The sequence below is a fragment of the Squalius cephalus genome (assembly GCF_949319135.1).
Source record: "Squalius cephalus genome assembly, chromosome: 20".
In the NCBI taxonomy this organism is placed as follows: domain Eukaryota; kingdom Metazoa; phylum Chordata; class Actinopteri; order Cypriniformes; family Leuciscidae; genus Squalius; species Squalius cephalus.
The window spans coordinates 23531400-23552433 of record NC_137141.1 but is presented as its reverse complement, the minus strand read 5'-3'; the positions used below and the strand labels follow the sequence as shown (position 1 = coordinate 23552433).

The window sequence follows — 21034 nt, the reverse complement described above, 5'->3', positions numbered from 1 at the left end:
ACTCAAGATTTTAGTTATGGTAGCCTGGGGTGCAAATAATATTGTTTATGTCATTAAAATTACTAATTCATCAGAAGCTTCTTAGTCTTTTCACATTTTGTAGTGCAAGTAGGCTATAAAAAATGCAAAGGATAGGATTGAAAACGGTATGACTTGTAGACTTTAAATGTATATTTCCTTAGGCTACATTTATTTTGCTTTACAAACTGAACCAAATAGGCCTAAATCATCCCGTGTAACATTTTTGCATGGGTTTTGTATTTTGTAAATTATTTAGTAGCCTATATGAAAACGAAATGCTAAAAAATCTGTATGTTCTGTTATAATGAAAAGAAATCTCAATCTCTGATTGAAATCGAAGCGCATGCTGCAATTTTTCCACGCCGCTAGAGGGCATCCTAATAAAGACACAAGCTGCAGTTTTAACAGACAGGATTGATTTTGTCCAGGATTACCTCCCTGTTTATCAGTTCTCATTTCAACACAGGCGTATGTTTGTCGAGGTAAGTGACAACTGTGTTTATTTAAGCGACGTGTTCATAAACATTTAGGTCATTTTAGGAAGAGCCCACATCACTGCGCAAAAATAACTTTATCAGCCTTCTGTCATTAACACAAACGTATAACCTACTGCTGGTAGGTGATGGAGGTGATGTTATAGCCCAAATAAATATATTACAGAAAATTATTTTTGATGTTAATTTAATTAAGCGTTAAGCAAAGTATCTAACACTCTTCAGGCCTTCTCAAACAACCTTTACTTTACATAGCTGGATGCATGCACATCAATGCATTCAGGTTGATTTAATGCAGATAAATATCTAAATACTAAAATAAATAAATGATAAAAAAAAAAAACACCATCTCGTTTAGTTTATAAATTGTTAGCATATTTGCACATTGATATCTTTCGATCCAGCGTTAATAGCTTAATAAAATGACCGATTTATATTTTTTTATGACAATTTATCAAACAAAGTAAATCGGCCATAATGCCCCACGTTTATAGGCTAATTAATTGGATGATACTATTAGACTCAGGCCTGCACCTGTTGTTGATGGCCCATCGCAAACCAAACTTTAAATTTGCAGTGACAGTGGAAGGCTTGCGTTTGATATGGACTATAAAATAATATATCAATAGTAGCCTATATTGTGTCGTCAATACGGGATATATTTAAATGACAATGTGTTAACAACTGTAATCAAATGAGAGAAGTTTGAATATTATGCATTATCCGCCTACCTAGTTCTAATCACTTTGATCTTGCCTGTTTTTTTTTTCTCTCTCCGCGAAAAGATATTTATGCACCTGTCAGACAATGTCGATGAGACATTAACATCTTGTTTGTTGAAGGTGGGCTACAAGCATGTGCCATTTATAAAAATAAAATATAAAAAAACCGAAAATGATAGTCACAATCTTATCCGCTCAAATTGTTATTTTCCCTTCGGCTTGGAAGGGTCAATAGCTTTTTCAAAGTGCATTAAAAGCAACAATGGTTGTGCATTGATAGAAATGGTTTGAAATATGCAATATATTATATTGCCGGCTGTGCAACTAGTGCCAGATTTTTGTGTTTTTGTTAGAAATCTAAATGAATGTATAGGCGTTATACAATAACAACGTTTGCAATGCAAGAAATATTATTATATTGGCTACTAAGCAACAAACAAGTTAGGTCCTCGCCCAATAATTCTCAAGTGTTCATAAAATGTCTGATTCAACTTTCCACTTTGAAGTAAAATTATATCGCACAGCCTATATTGCAGGTGTGGGTTACTGCATTTGCTCTATTTATAGAGTTTACAAAACAAAGGGTTATTAAATAATGGAAAACAAAAACAGCATAAACAATAATAGCTAAAAGTTAGATTTTTTAAATTAGTTCATGATACAACGCAGGCTGAATTTGTAAAGACTAATTTTATTTAATTTATTTAAATGTTTATAAAACGATATGTTTACATGCAACCTGACTGAATTAATTCTCAAAAATTTCACCTTGTGGGAATCCAGTTTGTTTGTTTGTTTGCGTGTGTCTCTGTGTACGATTTGTTTGCACATGTGAATGCGTGTGTGCCGTGCGTGTGTCTGTTGTTCAGTCACCCCCCCTGCAACGTCCCCAACACAAATACACACATATCAGCCCTTGCATTAGAGAAACTTCAACCGTAAATATAAAGCAACTAATTGATGTCAGCATCCATCATGTTATTTTTGCGTCCTTAATGACACATATTTTATTATTATTTTTATTATTAGGCTATTATTATTATTATTATTATAAAACAATGATGCACTGTAGGTCTTTTCAGAATTTATTAAAAATAGTGTAGGGGTCTTGTTCTTATTTTATGTGTTGGAAGCTCCCTGTTTTGTCTCAGTACTTAGGCCTATAGAAGATACTCTATCCTTTTGTATGTAAGTTTGTATGTGGACATTTTTGATCATACTGATTGACCTTCTAAATTCACTGTTATTTGCTGTTTTATGAACGCCTGGTGAATAGCATCTGGTTTATCACGTTAAATTAACAACCTAAACACACCCAGAAATAAATGATCATCTACTGCTTTGTTACTATCCTTATTAATATTAGCCTATTATTATTATTATTATTATTCAAAGTAAAAATAGTATTGTGCTTGATCTTGTTATTTTCAACTGCCTCATTTGTTGTTGCCGATGATGTTGTTCATAGTTAGTAGCATGATTATTAACATACGCTATAGGGATAAAGATGCTTATAGCGTCTTACTGTGTGGATGAACGTCATAATATCGCTTATGTTTAAAATCGTTCACATAAACGTGCGACTAAATATACATGTGCGGACTTGACGCTTTAAGAAAAATATTGCAAATGTGACACGAGAACGAATAACCTCCTAGAATATATTTGCGTATATCGTCGTCGGAAAGGATACATTTAATGCAAATGCTACAAATATAGCCTACTGTCGCTCTACAGCGAGTATTATCATCAAATGTAAGCTATTTGTGCAGTATAGCTCCATGTAGAATATTAAAAGGCACAAATTTCCAATACAGGAAGTAGTACCTGTTTTCTGTGGCTACCTTTGTGTCCCTTTTGTTTTTCCCCCTGCGGTATGAAAACAAACTGAGGACGCATGGATATGTTGAAACAGCACTCTACAATTATCACACAAAAAAAATTGATTGAGGTTATGTGGTCTGTTTTCTTGGTAGGAGTTTGCTTGGGGAAATGAAAGCCATTGTTGACTAGGCATGAGCATTGGTGGATCTTGTGTATCCTTACGCACTGGAGCAGGCGCTAAGAACTGCTCAATGATTGGCTGCACGGTTAATACTTATGCTGCTGTGGTTGGCTGCAGTCTCTAAAAAGGTTCAAGCTATTTTTTTTACAGCTTAGTGTCTGTGGCTCCGTAATTAATTGTAGCTAGCTGTCTCATATCGACGTGTTTTTAAGGAACATGAAATAGTTCTTGTGTTTTTTTTTTAATTAGAGGAGTTGCCAGAGCAAGAGATTTGAAGTCCAACTGCTGCTACTACTGCTGCTGCTGCTTCTGGTTGTTGCTACTCTATCTTACTTGTGATGTTGGATATGGGAGAAAGGAAAGAAGTCAAAATGATTCCTAAATCATCGTTCAGTATAAACAGTCTGATTCCCGAAGCCGTTCAAAGCGACAACCACCACCACCATCACCAACACCACAGAACGGTTCACGAGGAAGAAGAGAAGACTCCTTTACCTGCCCAAGTAGTACAGGAGCAAAAGTCGGAGAACACTTGCGCGAAAAGTGACAATTCATCCCACGACTCCTCGTGCACGGACGAGAAAGAGAAGCAGGAAGAGAAACGGGACTCAAAAGAAGGCGAAGGAGGCAAAGAAGGCGACAAGAAAAACGGCAAGTACGAGAAACCACCTTTTAGCTACAACGCTTTGATTATGATGGCTATTCGGCAGAGTCCGGAGAAGCGATTAACCCTTAACGGCATTTACGAGTTCATTATGAAAAATTTCCCGTATTACCGGGAGAACAAGCAGGGATGGCAGAATTCCATCAGACACAACTTGAGTTTGAACAAATGTTTTGTCAAAGTGCCCCGGCATTACGATGACCCCGGGAAGGGGAACTACTGGATGCTTGACCCCTCCAGTGACGACGTGTTCATTGGCGGCACGACGGGCAAACTTCGGCGGAGATCGACCACCTCTAGGGCAAAGCTGGCGTTTAAAAGGGGCGCGAGGCTTACTTCAACCGGACTGACATTTATGGATAGAGCTGGCTCTTTATATTGGCCCATGTCGCCGTTCCTTTCACTCCACCATCCGAGGGCGAGCAGCGCGTTGAGTTACAACGGCACGTCGTCGGCTTACCCTAGTCACCCAATGTCCTATAGCACAATGTTGACTCAAAACAGTTTGGGGAACAATCACTCTTTCCCGGCCTCCAATGGCTTGAGTGTTGACAGACTCGTGAATGGAGACATTCCGTACGCCACACACCACCTCACTGCGGCCGCTTTGGCCGCCTCAGTGCCATGTGGGCTCTCCGTACCCTGCTCCGGGACCTACTCTTTGAATCCGTGTTCAGTTAACCTGCTCGCGGGCCAGACCAGTTATTTCTTCCCCCACGTGCCTCACCCATCCATGACCTCCCAGAGCAGCACGTCCATGAGCTCCCGAGCCGCCTCTTCCTCCTCCCCGCAAACGGCCTCCTCTCTTCCGTGTGACTCCTTAAGGCCTTCCCTACCCAGTTTTTCCTCCGGACTTTCCAGCGGACTTTCTGACTACTTCACACATCAGAATCAAGGGTCAACATCAAATCCACTTATACACTAACTAGCATCCACAGGAGCAGACTGTAAGTGAACATTTTACACCAATTTACACTGTAATATATATAAATGAAAAAATTAAGGAGAATGAACGGACAATGCAAGCCGAATTCCAGGTATTTTGTATTATTATTATTATTCTTCTTCATTTATTTCTGATTGTATACCAACGTCAAGTGTCGCGGAACTGTTTATTATTCCACTGTCAGCAACGTGCAATGTGACCAGAGTAAAAAAGGATAAAGCGTAGTGGAGTTTTTTTTTCTTTCTTTTTTTTTTTTTTTTTTTTTTCTGGAAAGATGATTACTTTAGAATGTTTATTTAAATAGTGGTTGCAATTTTGTCTAATTTTAAATGTTAAAATATCTAATACATTACAGAACAACCTCCAGTCATCATGTTTGCAGTATTATCACGTGTCATGAGCGTACTGGTGGGGTGAGATTTCTCAAAAATTAACACAAAGTTTTATTTTCATTTTTAAATAAATATGTTCTATAAGTGCACAATGCCCGCTCAAATCCGTGGCTCCTTGTTGTTTTGTTATTTTAATAATACAGACTGAATAATACATCTATAGTGCATTTTATACATATATTAACAATACAGTTTCTTTGTAGACCAAAGAATGGTTATCAAACAACAACATATAGGTTTTTTTTTCAGTATTCATAACTTTACAGACAGTTCTGAAGGGGACAGACGTAATGAATGCTTTTAGCTTGTGTTTGCATATTTACTGTATGTGGTCACCACCATGCAGGTCACATTCTTTTTGTAATTAGTGAAATGTCAATACTTGTTGTAATTATAGGTTATAACTTTGCGAACGTGTAACCCGTGTTGAGTAAATGCCTCATAAAATATTGAGTGATTGTTTATGTCGTCTTTAAATTCCATGGTTGTGATTTTGTGGTCTTATGCCCGTGTTTGTCGCTTAAACTGTTAACCGAACAAAATAAAAAAAAGTAGGTTAAGTACATTTATTACGAACATTTTGTCTTTCTTGATGAACTAGTATTTTTAGTAGCTGTCTGAGAATATACTAAACAATGTGTTTAAACATTTAAGCGACAGTTTGCGGGTATCTGAAGGCCTGGGCCTGCAATGTCTTATAAAAATACTTTTTTTTTTTAGGACAGGGGGACAAAAAAACAAGGCACACAAAAATGATTTGGGCTCCTTAATGCTTTAGCGATAAGCTTAAAAAAGAAAAACGAAAAAAAAAAAAAAAACAGCAAACAATGGCAGTCGATATATTATTTGTATAGCCTATTCCTATCGCAGGCCTAACAACGCGACCTTAATAATGTGCCTGGCAATCAAACTATTCCATTTCCTTGGGTTATTTTACGCTATTTTGTTCTGAAATATTTGTTCTGAAATATTTTGCTGTAGCTTATTACACGTTTATTACAAGCGTTTCATGGTTGTAGAGGCCATATGAGCCATGCATAACGCCTGATAATCCGCCAACACTACAGTCATTAGTTGCAATAGAACAGAGAAACAACTTAGCTTTCAACACTTTAAGTCCAATGATTTGTTCATGTTTTTTAAAAGAGACATTGTGCTAAATGTGCACAACGGTAATGCAATAACCTCTGTGCCTTATACAATAGACCGGTGGAACTCAATATCTCCTCGAAAGATGTTATCGCTCAAATGTTAAACGGGGTGACCACTCAAAAACAAAAGCAAAAAAGCAGAGGTCAAATTTAGGAGCAGAATATTTTTTGCTTGTAGAAATGCAAAAGTATAAAATTCATATAACGCTAATTTACCTTGGTGTAGCTTCTGAGATGCAAAATTATTTCATTTTTTAATGGAGCTATTGTAGCCTATCTTCCGCTCTCTGTCTCTTATACGAGCATATGGATACATTTATATATATGCTAAATAATTATGATAATTTAAATACAGTATTTACAATAAACATTTCATTTGGATTTCCAATTATATATTACCCCAAATTATATTTTAGTTCTTTATTGTAGTATTTTCTCTACATATAGCCTGGTGGATAACACGTTAGCATCATGAACAATTTTTTGTTCTTTTTTTTTCAGTGGGAATCAGTGAGCAAAATTATGATCTTTGGGCAGTGATTGTTTGTTCTGAGCTTGTTTAATTGGTTTGCATCTGCTTCCGGCCAACAGCGTGAGTTTGCAACCTAAAGATTTGCGATCAATCTATCTGAAGCAGAAACGAGGCCTAAAAATCGCACCAATAATTGGAATCTACAGGGGAATTATTTTCGGTTCGACGCTGTGTGGACCCATTTTTTAAGACGAATCGCTTGTATTAAATTGCACAGACATTTACGGAGATCTCATGAAGCAATGCACTTGAAATAATAGTTATTTATTTCCTTTGTGTCTTTTGACAAGATCTTGTAAGCAGGGTTTAGTCTCAGGCTACACAAAAGGCGTGGTTTCCCCGAGGCGCAGGGAGACTGTGAGGGGAACTGGGGACAGCACGCACATCATCATCATCATAATCGTATAGCCTACTAAAATTCTCCTAGAATTAATGCATTCAACGAAATCGTAAATACAATAGAACACATACAAAAAAGGAAAAATTGCATTTGGTTTCGCACATTATAAAATGAAATAATAATCAGACTGATTGAATAAAGCATTTTGCCATGTTCATGAAATTACACTGATAATTATTTGAGCTCTATGACCCATAGCTAATTGAAAAAGTGCTAGTACCTGTATCATCTATTCCAACAAACTGTCAAATCTGTTATCAATAGCCTATCTTACGTGCGACAGATTGTGCTTAAATATTCCGTTCTGCTGTTTGCACATTTAAAAAATCCTTCCTTGGCTCCTATAGTCTAACTTTGCTGCTTGGTATTAGTTGTCTAATAAAATGTCACTACAGCCCTATGAAGACGCCAAGATAGAATAGGCGATGCGATGAAAAAAAAAAACACAAAAAAACGGTGTTATAATGGTCATTCACTCTGGCCAATCGACGGATAATGGTGTGGTAAAACGAAGCTGATCCAACTCTGAACCATTAAAATACTTGTAAAATGCAAAGGACGCTTCCTCTCTTAAAGTAATATGAGCCTTACGAGCCAGACAGAGTGAGGGCGCTAGAATGACGCAGAACTGTAGTGACATGAACTTCATATCTTTGCACATGGCCTCTCATAAACTTAGTTTTGACTGTGGCAATACGAACTGTAATATCATTTACAAGCTGTGAGAAAAAAACAAAAAAAACAAAAACAAAAAAAACACAAGCGATAATGCAGAAATTAGCTCCAACTAAACCACTAAACAGCCTTCTAATATTTTAACAATGCAAAGCACAAAGATGTGGAATGTTTAATTATTATTATTATTATTGCAGTTGTAAATTCATAAAAAAACAGTAACATCAAAACCACCTCTAACGCTGTTATTTTTAACATAATATTAAGTAGCCTATAATAAAATGATCATTTTCTAAAAAAAAAAAAAAAAAAAAAAAAAAAAAAGCACTATTGTCAGAACAGTGAAATGTAGGCTATCATATCCTACAGCCAGCCACACACACACACACACACACACATACACACACACACACACAAATAAAGACTTTCTTAAGCAATATTATATAGTAAAATATTTGGTATATTGAAAGAGAATATTCGACAGGTCGTGAATAATCGTTTTAATGAGTGTGTGTAAAGCTCCAGACTTAGTGAAGGGAGATGTCGGGTTAAACAAACAACTTGTATCGTGATGAAATTGGATTGCTTAAAAGCAAAATGTAATTATTCTACTTCATGGTCTCTCCGGAAATGTGCGTTATAAAATTCTAGTTATTCCAGATACTTTTAATGATAATTTTATGACAAGCATCATAAAGCCGCTTTTTATAACAAGCAGAAACACACAGAGGCAATAGCACAAATTAATAAATAGGCGATATATTTATGCTTCTTTTGACAAAATTCTCTATTATTATTATCTAATATTGCTAATTAAAAGACCACACTTAAGCTAATTGTCCACTTTTTACCTGTGAATTAAAATATTATTAGATTAGAAATATAGTCTTGTTTGACTACCGTGAGAAGGGTTCAAATCTGAAAAACAATATCTCTCTAATTTAAATCATTGTATGAAGTTTGGTCTAAATATCGTCTTGTTTTACTACGGTTTTTAACCAAGTGGCAAAGGTGTCCACTGAGAGACCTTTTGTGTTCCGGGTCCTATGGAAGTTAACCCCAATGGAATAAGCTACCAAAAATAAGATGCGTCATAATAGCCTAAGTAATTTTTTTTTTTTTTAAAGGCAAATTGTGAAATGTTTGATTTGATTTCTTTCTTTCTCTCTCTTTTTTAAAAGTTTTCTTTCTGAAGTTGTTGCACTCTCATGTGTCCCTTGGCCTTTGCGTTCACCCCAGTTCTATTTCTATCTCTATTTCCCCCTCCTATCTATCTCTCTCTATCTGTTTATATCTTCTTTTAAATTGCGCGTGCTAGTGACCATGAATAAATGTATCAATTCATGACTTTAAATTAATAATTTTGCCAATATTGTCGATGGCTGCCTCAGATTATCCGAAATCATGTGAATTCACAATGGCAAAATAGCACTGTAAAACGGGGAAAATAAAGATTTCAACTGTATGCGCCGTAATATCCCCGCATGTTCTGTAGGCTAAGAGCGATGTAGATGACTAAAGTTCTTGTCTAAGACACATTATTTATTTATTTGTTTATTTATTTATTTAATAATTTTCTCACAGATTTGCTGGTAACCTACTGTTAAAAAAGCCCAGGGCCATATATTATAGCTAGAATGTTTCATATATCATGTACTTTTATAAGTAGGCTATACCTTCTTCTGAACTAATATCTTATTGAATATCTTAATGAACTTGACTGCAGTTTGGATCTACATTTTCAATCGAATTATAAATGATTTTACAATAAATGATGACAGTTTGAGCATTAATGTTGTTTGTTCAGTCTACCCCAAAGCCATTTTTGGAGAGTTGTGTGACACATAAAAGACATGCGCTAAACCAATATGTTTAGTCTGGTGTATTTAGTCACAAGAAGGAAACACCACCTGGGATGCATGATGTAATATCATTAATTCAGGCTAATGAACAACAAATACATACACACACACACACACACACACACACACACACACACACACACACACACACACACACACACACACACACATATATATATATATATATATATATAGTTGTTTTAAGTAAATTATTATTATTATTATTATTGTAAATATTAGGCCAATGTTCTTTTGCCACTGTGGTTTTGTCACTTTTATTAAGTAAACAGCTTAGCTGTTTTATTTAGGCTTAAACGTTACCAACAGGTGCCAAAATTCTTCTTGTTACCTGACATCACTCCTTCACTTGTAAAGCACTATCTATCAAAAGCAGCTTCGAGACAATGCGTGGAATCACAGCCTTCGTGCTATCAAATTGCAAACTCCCAGTGCGGGTTGGGTGTCCGAAACGGAACCAACAGGCTTACAAAAAGGACTGCTGATTGTAATGAATTCTTGCTCGCGCCTCTGAAACGACTGATAGATTAATGCAACAAGCTCTTATTTGTGATGTCACATCAGTGTGAGTTTCTTGTTAAACTAGTCATTATTTTCAAGGTCTGAGCTGTCCTTTTTCTGTAGACTACAGCGTTAATATAAATATTGTAAATGTTGTGCATTTTAATGCCTCCACAACCGTCATGTCAACTAGATATTAAATTCTACTTAAGCTACTTATATATATATATATATATATATATATATATATATATATATATATATATATATATATATATATATATATATATATATATATATATCCTATACATAGTCCAAAATTATTTGCTGGCAGAATAATATGCTTTAGCCTATATTTTATTATAATTTAGAGATTTCAACCCGGATTGTCATAGTGTAGCACAACAGCACACTTGTCTGCAGAATCATAGAGTACCAATTTATTTTCTTTTTTATAATTCCAAAACCTAATGGAATTGTGGAGAAACATGCAGTAATAACAACGAATATAATATAGTGAAAATAAAAACAATGTCAATAAATTGTTAGAGAAAAATAACAAGAACAAATAAGAATAAGAATGTTGCACTGGCATATCAAGCACCAGGAGGCTCCATCTTCAAAATAAACCAAACTTGGGGCTGATAAAAGCAATCCACTGTTAATGAATAAGAAAGAAAGGTTTGGCCAATCAAGCACAGATGCCTCTATCGTGTCTTTCGACTTCCGCTCGCGGCCTGATGGACAGCACGCTATGAAAGACCAAATCTGAAAGCAAAATGTATATCAGTACGTATCACAAAAAATAGATTCAAATGTTTATTATTATTTGAAACCATAATTTAGACGAACAAACACCGAAGATGTAATGCCGACTCGGTTATTAGTTGGAGGCGGAGGAGGCCCAGAGAAGGATGGGCCTGCATGGCCTTTAAAACGGTCCCATGATAAACACGCGTAGGCCTAGGCTATAGGTTGAGAAGCCACAAAGCCATGTTGTGCCTCACTGTTTACAGACAAGGTTGATTATTTCACTCAATCTATCCCTATATATTCTTTAATTATTTTGACGAACTAATTCGACTGGTTCTCTCAGAAGAGAATGAAGATATTTCCCTATCCCGTCTTCTGGGGTGAGGCAGGTTGTCTGTCAGTGAGGTATAGGCGACAGTCTGTCTACAAGCCGTAAGCTGATCTGCAGAGTGCTAGAGGAAAACGGGCAAGATTCCTGGCCTGCAAGCCGAGATATTGATCTACCTCAGCCACCTAAACAAAGCCTCACCTGTTTCCCTTGTCCATACTTTATTTTATGCAGTCTAATGCTTGTTTTGTTTGACATTTCTTTTATTTCCATGGATCCGAACTTTGATACACTTTTGGGAGTACTACATAAACACTGTGTTGTACCTGAACATCCAGATCTCACCAGCAGCATTAGAGACCACCCTTCTCTCCCGGTGCAGAAAATTACTCCCCGTTGTCTTTACAGTTAGGCCAGAAAAGAAAAGTTTTCATTCAGCGGCGCAGTGTCCAATAACATCCAACGTGAGATAAAACTAATTACTCCATTATGCCTTTGGAGTTAATGTTTCATAAATTGGATCCACTAAAAGCTCCTTTATTATTTATCTGGCTTCGCTTTGGGCTGCTTGTTAAACATATCAAGATTACTTTCTGATCTTGTACAACTATGGGTCTGCAATGGTGTCGCACAGATTCATTCATACAGCCCTGCGCCCACCTCTTTTATCAGTATGCCTTGAACACGGTGCTGCTGCTGACAGACAGCCAACTTAACCAGAGAGGAAAACGTTGCCTCGGCTAATTTCATCCCTTTGTTAATTTCGGATGCAAATGCAAGCGGATTTGTTAGAGCCATAATATTTTACAACATTTGCGCGAGCGAGAACACATATACGGACTTACGCGGTAGTCGGAACAAACAGGTGCCAAACCCCTGTGGCATGCTTACGTGATGGTGCATAAATATTAACATAAACGTCACACGAATGTGAGACTTTATCCTGCCTAGTTGTGTATCATTTTAAAATCATAATTGAAAGAGTTTACATTCCGATTCGTGAAATGGCGAAAGCGATTGTCGTGGCGATCAAACGGCGCAGATGGTCACCATATAAAATAAATGCTCTCTGTTGATCATTTTTAAATGATTTATTTGACGCTAAAACATGCAAACAGCAAACTTGTGTAGGCTACTTTCTGTCGTTTATCTTCAGTAACAGTGTATGAGCTCCTGATTGAATGCTCTGCGAAATGTGGTGGCTGTTACACTGCTCTTGATGATCATCCTTACACCTGTGAAATATATGAATGGACAATACTCTAAATGGTGGCTGTGGCATCATTCCAGAGATAGCAGATAGATGTGGGTCATCTGTGCCCATGGAGTATCTTATCAGTGCATCGCTTTCTGAGGAGGGGACTCTTTATACTGATAAAAATGGTGCCTTACAGCCAGACTTTGGCTGCTCAACAAACAAGGCAAACTTCTCCATTGAGAACGGAGATTGTATACAGGAAGATGTGTTAAGATGTCTGATTGTTTGAGAATGATACAGAGACAGGCCCAAAGGATTTGGGCACAAGGACTTGAGATGAGGTTGCAAACCAATGGTGCTCTAATTTGTGAGGCGTTGTTGACTAAGATCAAAGGGGTATTCCACAGGACGGACTGGGAGGAAAGATGCGGAGATCTGAGGGAGCATGCGTGTCTATATGGGTAGCTAGCTGAGCACACAGTGCTATCAACTACAAACTGGGGGTCTGTGGGTTTGATTCCCCAGTGGGGCACCAAAGAGAATGAATGGGTAACAGAAGGGTCCTAGTGTATAGAACTGCCGTTGTGCACCTGAGCAAAGCACTTAACCCCAAGTTGAGTGCTGCATCATGTTACTCTGGTCCCCTTAACCCCTCCTCCATCCAGGGCACCTCCGCAAAAGAGAAACTGTTCTCCAAGAGTTTTCCCAGGTTAAATAAAGGTATAAGGGGGAAATGGGAGTATTGATATTGTGAGAAAATCTGGCTGTTTGCTTTGAGGTGCAAGAGATATTCTTTTGAAGAAACAATAATGCCGGTATTGAGTGCTGTGAGGTTCTTAAACACTGAGTAAATAAGGATTTGTGCTTTTTATTTGATTTTATGTTTACAAAAAAGATGTACTTTATTTTAAGTTTAACTTAAAAATGTGTACAAGTAAACCACATTGTGATATATAAAGTTATATGAAGTGTTTATATAAATCATGTCCAAAATTAAAGTACTTGAGTTTGGGACCCAGAGTCTGGGAGGAAATAAGGGTGTTTAAGGTGCCTCCTATTGACCTAAACTCTGTCCCTCTGATGCTTTGTGCACAAACCCGTGACCCGTTGAATAGTTTTCACTATTCATCCTCGTCAGAGTGACCGCACTTCAAGGAGGACCAGAGGAAGGGAGGGAGGCAGAGAAAAAGAGGGAAGAGAGATTAAGTCATGTATTATTTGGACGTGACTATTATGAAGATGTGAAGGTGGCATATCTACTGAGCACAAATGTAGAATTTAGTATTAGTATTATGAATTAGAGCGAAATTTCAATATAACCAGACATTAACTGGTCATTAAAAAAGGTACAATCTCATAAATACTGGCTATAGAGATGTAATGTACATAAAATGGTCAGAAATAGTGAAGGATGCTTTAACATAGCATCATTATTGGTATCCTTGGTGAGAGATCCTCAGAAGTCACCATCAATTGATGGAGAATAACAATGCTTTATTTGGCAATAAAACTCGGTCAGTATTACTAGCTAAATGTTCGCTGATAATTTACAATGTTATTTTATTATACAAGGCAGACTTCTGAAAACAATTAATATCTGTATAGGTGGTGAGATGCCCATAACATGTTATCTTGTTGCTTTCTGACAGAAAATGAATTTTCCATCAAAATAATAAAAAGGAAAGAAAGTGAATGCCCTTTTATTTGAGTCAAAAAATAAATGTACACAGGGACAGAATAATGGCAAAATTGAACTAATGTTCTTATTTTGCCATTATCATCCATCCATCAATCATACATGAATGTATTTTATTTTTGCTCTTTACATCAACAAAAAATGTGTTGCGTTAATAAAATGTTATAATAGAATATGACTTGGATGTCCTATAAAATGCCTGATTTAAAATATTTTGTGTATTTTAATAAATTCCTCATTTAATTTAATTTCTGTTTTAAATTGTCCGTGCATTTTTTAAATTTACAGGTTTTAAAAATGTTTTGCTGTGCTCACCCTGTTTCTATATTTACTATTGTCAGTGTTCTCAGTATCATTTTAGCAGCATATGTTTTTCTTTTTTTTTTTTTTTTTTTTTTTTAAATATAAGGTAAATTTAGCTATATTACTCTTATGATGAATGATCTGGCATCTGTTAGTGTTACTGTGTCACCATTTCTCTTAGTGCCAAAAAGGCAGGGGGGAGGGGCGGGGGGGACAGAGGGATGTGCATAAATTGAAAAGAGAAATAACAGTCTTAAATTTGTCATTGTCTTCCTCTAGATGTCTGGCAGTGTGTGCTGCAGTAGCCTGAATCCACCCTGTGATGCGTTACTCACCCATGCTGAGAATGTTTACAGTTGTAATCAAGGTCCATGTAACTTGTTTGTGAAATGTTTTGCCTTTATGTTTTAGAGGTGCTATACAATTTGCAAATAGTAGGGCATGAAGTCACAGTTTGATTAAATTGCTGTCAGTACAAAAAGGAAAGAAAAAGAAAACAGAAGCATTGTACAAAACCAAGACTATTATTTTGCATCCCCTTTATAGAAGGAGTTGAATTTTTGCTGTCTTTAGACAATCTTTATTAAATTAATTTAAATAGAAAAGAAAACCATGGCATTGTGCAACGATTTGCTTTGCTTAAGAAGATCTGTATATTTTCTATTTTACAAGCAATGTTTTGTGAGATTTTGTTTGTTGTCAAGACAGTATTCCCCTGTTGCTAATGTTTTTGCTGTAAAGAAGGAAACATGCTGATCTACTGTGACCCAGTAAATTGTTACTTTGGGAGATAAAAACATATCTGTTGTCATTGATTCCTTTGGGGAGAGAAACCTTTGCATGAACACTTCTTTGCATGAAGCTTCTTTCTGTATTACCTGAAATGTTTCCAAACATTTGGCAAGTTTGCTGACAGAAATGAGATTGATGCATAAATAATTTCATATTTGTGTATGGCAGCTTAAGGAAACCTTGAACAAACACACACACACACACACACACACACACACACACACACACGGGTGGACGCAATGGACCAGTGTCACAGCAGCAATTTTAATGAAAGCTTTCATGCATTTGTTTAAAAAAATAAATAAACATGTATCAGGCCATGGCACATTTCCCTCATGTGATGTGAGAGGTTTAAGCTTGCACACTTTCAACACCCAAAGGCTTCACTCACTGTAGACATTACAGGTCTCCAGAGATATCATCTTGAGGGTGTCTTTTATCGTCTACAGTTTTGAAAGTAAACAACACATGTCTCATTCAAAGAGAACTAATACATCATGGAGGAGATAATGAGGGCTTTTCGTTGCTTCCTAGGTGAGAAAACATCATAATGGAAAAGTGTGAAAAAAATGCCTCAAAATGTATATGTGTATTATATTATCTTATATATATATTAGGTAGGTATTATATTAGGTGTTTTACACTACTATATGGACCAGTAGGCTACTTATGTCAACTTTTTTTATGTTTTACAAAATACTTTTGCTGCTATTGAGGTGGGGTATGGGTAAGATTAATGACAGGTTTGGGGGTAAGGGTCAACAGTGTAATTATACATGTAATAATCGAAAAACACAAAATTATCTATCTATCTATCTATCTATCTATCACAAAATAAAGATAGATAGATCTTTGCAAAAGAAAAGAAAAAGAAAAAAGATCTCACTTCAGGTCATGCATGGATAATTAAAACAAAATAAATCAACAATTTAACAAACGCTCTGGGGTGATTCTCTGAATGAGGACATAATCATTGAGGTATCGGAAGAGGGCAGCTATGCATATGTGTTGTTTCTATAAACACTTTGTCACAGAGGCTCAACACGGATCAGAGCTCGAGCCCCAGTTTCAACACAACGGCTTGTGCGCAGTCCTCCTTCCTCGTGCAACAAATAAAAATACCTCTCTCCTCGTGCTCATGCTGCGATAGTTTCTGATAATTTGAGAAAATAAAGAGATGCAGACTTTCATTCGGCCCTCTAGGTGGGTGGAACACGGAACCCAAGCTGCCCTCGCCACCAATTTTACAGAGCAATTATCTACTTGGATTCATGGGAGTTTACTAAACAAACGGCAGCCCCGCTGCGCCCCTCTCAGGCTACGGCCCAGATCAATTCTGCATCACAAAGCGCCATCGATGATCACCCTGCCTACACTCGCATCACATATATGCATCGATTATTTTTGTGTCTTAAAACAGGTGTCCGTTTTATAAATGTGCTACCTCTATGCATCTTATTAGCCTTAATTATTCACCCGAACAGTTCTGTGCGCTGATCCATGGCCATGCTGCTGTTGTTTATAGCAATTATGATTCATATTCTTTTGCCTTGCTTTTAAATAAACAACACTAACAGTCTGTCATCCTCAGACCAGTCAATTGCACTTGTGCGGCTATTAGAGCAGATATAGCTCCAGAGTCCCAAAAATCAATGCCACCGTGATTAGACCGATGACAGCAAATTCACAGTTTCAGCCGAGTGTTCAGGAAGAGACGAGGTGTATGGCAAATAAGTCGCACTTGTCTGCACACAAAGGAAAAATCCCCCCGTCTTTGTTTATAAGGTGTAAAAATCCGGAATGATTGCACACGGTACCGAGGACATTCGGGCTGTTTTGTCGCCAGCATTTTACGAAAAAATATTTTTGACAATTTTCAAAGCAGTTGTAGGCTATATAGTCACTGAACAGCCCCACAATCGGTTTAATCGACCTCAGAGAACAAAATAGCCTACAACAAAATAAAGACATGAAAAAAAAAAAAAAGAAAGGAAAGAAGATTGGAAGGCTAGGCAATTTTATCTCATGACAAAACAGAACATTCATAAAACAAGGATAATGTAAACGAAAACCTATTGTGAAAAAACCGTCAAGATTCTGGGTAATCGCCATTTTTATTCACCTGCATTTTTATTCACTAGCCTACTTTATGCGCTAGACGCGACTGTTAAGGCCTACAATATGTTATTGGATCAATATGTCAGACACACGTCATTGTCGCTTTTTTATTTTTTTATTTGACTGATTTTACTATTGAACTATTAATAATAAAGAAATAAATTATCTGCGTCATACATAGCTTATTTGTGTCTACACTGTGAAACATTATTGTTGGTTTAACATAAGTTTAACAAAAATAAGTAGCCTAACCTGGTAATTAAAAAAAAAAAAAAAAAAATGAGTTAATACAACGAAGGAGATTGGTTTAATCGTCAGAAACTCAAAATATTATGTTATCTGCACATAAATTATCTACGTTAATTTGACAAAAGAAAAAAATGTTGTGATAAACCATGAAAATATATATTTTTTTGTACAGTAGCCTCCATCAATTGTGCGTAGCCTACTGTCTATTTGTGCAGCACTTCATAAAAATAAACATGAAATAGGCTACTTAACGGCAAAATGACACACTATGGAATGCACACTAAAAGGATTGGTGGAAGGCCCCATTGTGCACTGAATTCGTCTGGAAGGACCTCCGGAATAGCTTCCTCTTTACGCTGTAGCTTGAAGGGAGCAAAATGCCGTTTGTAATTCACCCATAATCATAAGCATGGGTCAAATAAGAAATAATTAATAACGAACAATAATTAACATAACATTGCAACAGTCATTGTCAAGTGTTTGATGACGTTGCACTGTAAAAAAGTTAAATTAAGTACAATAAACTTGGATGTTTAAGTTATCTGAACTTAAATTACACTAAACTGACTTAAAAATGAGTTGAACTTTGTAGAACTTATATAAAAAAGTTGAACATGGCTTAATAGGCTATTTTGATGAGTTAAAGCAATGTAAAAACATATGTTGTCAACTTATTGATCATTTTTTTTTTACAGGGTGCATGGGCATGCCAAATTAATTTAGTCTATAGTGTACTACAGATGCAGTGTGCAGGGAGTATAGTGAACACTGCATAAAAGGACCCTGTGAACTGGAAGGCAGAGAGTGTAGGCCGCCACGTGGACTCGTTTAAGCCCTTTTTAAAATCGACAATGGCTTGATAATTTTGAACTGAAGTCGACAAAATAAACCGTTCTTGTTACCCCTAATATGTCAAACACAATTGTGTTTTTGCGCAGTTTTCAGCTCGTCACTCTACGCGGTGAAGACACACGCAGTTTAAAAAACCTGTTATAATTGCCCGTGCGTTTACGCGAATCGCGGAGACAGACATTTGTTTACTAATTGCGGCAGTTATGTTTGTTTGGAGAGTTTTGAGGAAAGAAAATGGAAAGTCTCTGACTGCTGATCCTAACCACACAGTCCAAGATCAATCACTTTCTGCGAATGTATATTATTAAACAGCATGGGGTGGCTGAGGCGCGAGGCACGGGGCCGTCAGGAGTCCACGGCTCCGAAGCGGCTCCTCTCTCGCGCTGCAACAGGGCAATTGTTGACACGCTTTTTCCTGCCAATCTGCAGCTCTCCTCCGAACGCGGCTGCCATGGCAACCTGCTCTTACCCGTGGCGGCAGCTGGCAGCCCCTCACTTACGAAGTTGTGCACGCTTCCAATGATTGTCGACTCACGAAAACGAGGGAGAGCTGCTCTCCACTGAACTGGATTTTGTCGTGGTCGGCTGAAATAGAAATAGCCTTACACCACTGCTATTTCAGTTGGCGAGACGTACACTGACAAGAGTCGAACTCGGTTGCCGCATTGGGTGTTGCTGCATGCTGGCTGTGGAATTTGTTTTGGTTATTTTTGGTTTGCGTCAGGTGTGCGTCCATTTTCTTGACTGCATGGACCATTTAAAACGACAGCAAAAACAGACATTAGTTGTGAAATAATCACGCTTAAAAATAAAGGTTCTTTACTGGCATTGAATGCTCCAGGAAAAACCTTTAAAGGGATGGTTCACCCAAAAATGAAAAGCCTGTCATCATTTACTCACCCTCAAGTTGTTCCAAACCTTTACGAGTTTTTTTGTTCTGTTGAACACAAAAGAAGATATTTAGAAAAATGTTGGTTTCCAGACAGTTGAAGGCACCCATTGACTTCCATAGTATTTTTTTTTTCCTACTATGGAAGTCAGTGGCTACCGTCAACTTACCAACATTCTTCAAAATATCTTCTTTTGTGTTCAACAGAACACAGAAACTCATACAGGTATGAAACAAAGAGGCTGAGTAAATTTTCATTTTTGGGTAAACCATCCCTTTAAGGTCCGCTGCACAACCTGTTCTTTATTATGGAAAAGGGTTCTTTAAATTATAGGCCTATAATCTTCTTGACACTAAGGGAAAAAAATAGTTCTTTTAAGAACTGTTCACAGAAAGGTTCTTTAGGGATCCAAAATTTTTTCTTTTTAACCAATTGCTGCAAAAACAGTTTTTTTTTTAATGAGAATGAGTGTTTTAATGTTTTTAAAGATCATGTATTAAACTCAATTTAATATTCATCTTTCCTTCCTTCACAGGGCCATAACCACCATAAACATTGAGGGGGATACATCCCCCAAAAATTCATTTTGTGGTCAATCAACATGAGTTGTTCTATGACAGCTTCTTGAACTTTTACCTTCGGTTCCATCGTTGGGCCTGAAGACACGCTTTTCCTTTTACAACAAATCTTTCCTGTCTTATTATCTGCCAATGTACACAATGGCCCCTTCCTATGGTACATCTTTCTAACAGAACAGCTAAACTACACGTACGGTACCACCTTCTCACATGCTGAATGTGTGCAGGGGACACAAAGACTAGCCTCACTCGTCTCATTATCTTAATCTACTGCTTTCACCTGTGCCCAGCTCCAGCAGGAACACTCTCATATATCGACCCGCTGGCCACAAAGAGCCGCCGCTCCACCACTAAAGCCCGGTAAGCGATACCTCAGGGTGTCATACTGAAAATTAGACTTGGATTCAACCAGGGAGTCTTGCTAAGTAAGGGCAAGACCACAGGAGAAGTCTTTATTCAAAACAGATGTGCTGGAATACACAAGACCCGTGCAATGTGTGTCTGTTTTCAGACAGCTAATCTGTGAGTAGGAGAGACAAATAATGAATCAAACGCGTTTGGAGTTTTTGTGAGGTCATGAGGGGGAGATCTGTTCAGTGGGGTGTGGGTTGGGGCGGATAGAAGACATGTGGCAAGGAACATTCTCAAATGCTTTGTTTTAATATAATGCATATATTATCCATATGTGAACTGATGCTGTTATTGCAAAGCCCTAGCTGATCTTTCCTCTTGTTGCAAACACACAAGAAGCACCTGCACTGCGGTAACAAAGCACCTGTGCAGCGGTTATCGTGCAATGACAATCATTTGGTGCATGTAATGGAAGGAGGGACCAGTATGTCAGAAAGACCACTAATGGAATAACATCAGTAAGAATGGTGTACATCTGTCATT

The 21034-nt window shown here is 37.2% G+C and overlaps 1 protein-coding gene across 1 annotated transcript; it reads left to right on the top strand.

The window, feature by feature from the left end:
- Positions 1–424: 424 nt before the first annotated feature.
- Positions 425–15445, top strand: foxg1a (forkhead box G1a). Its single transcript, XM_079853726.1, is given in 6 exon segments — positions 425–503; positions 3214–3370; positions 3492–3671; positions 3674–3699; positions 3701–4853; positions 14941–15445. Coding segments are annotated over 3 exon segments (1248 nt in total). The 5' UTR covers positions 425–503; positions 3214–3370; positions 3492–3580; the 3' UTR covers positions 4832–4853; positions 14941–15445.
- Positions 15446–21034: the final 5589 nt, after the last annotated feature.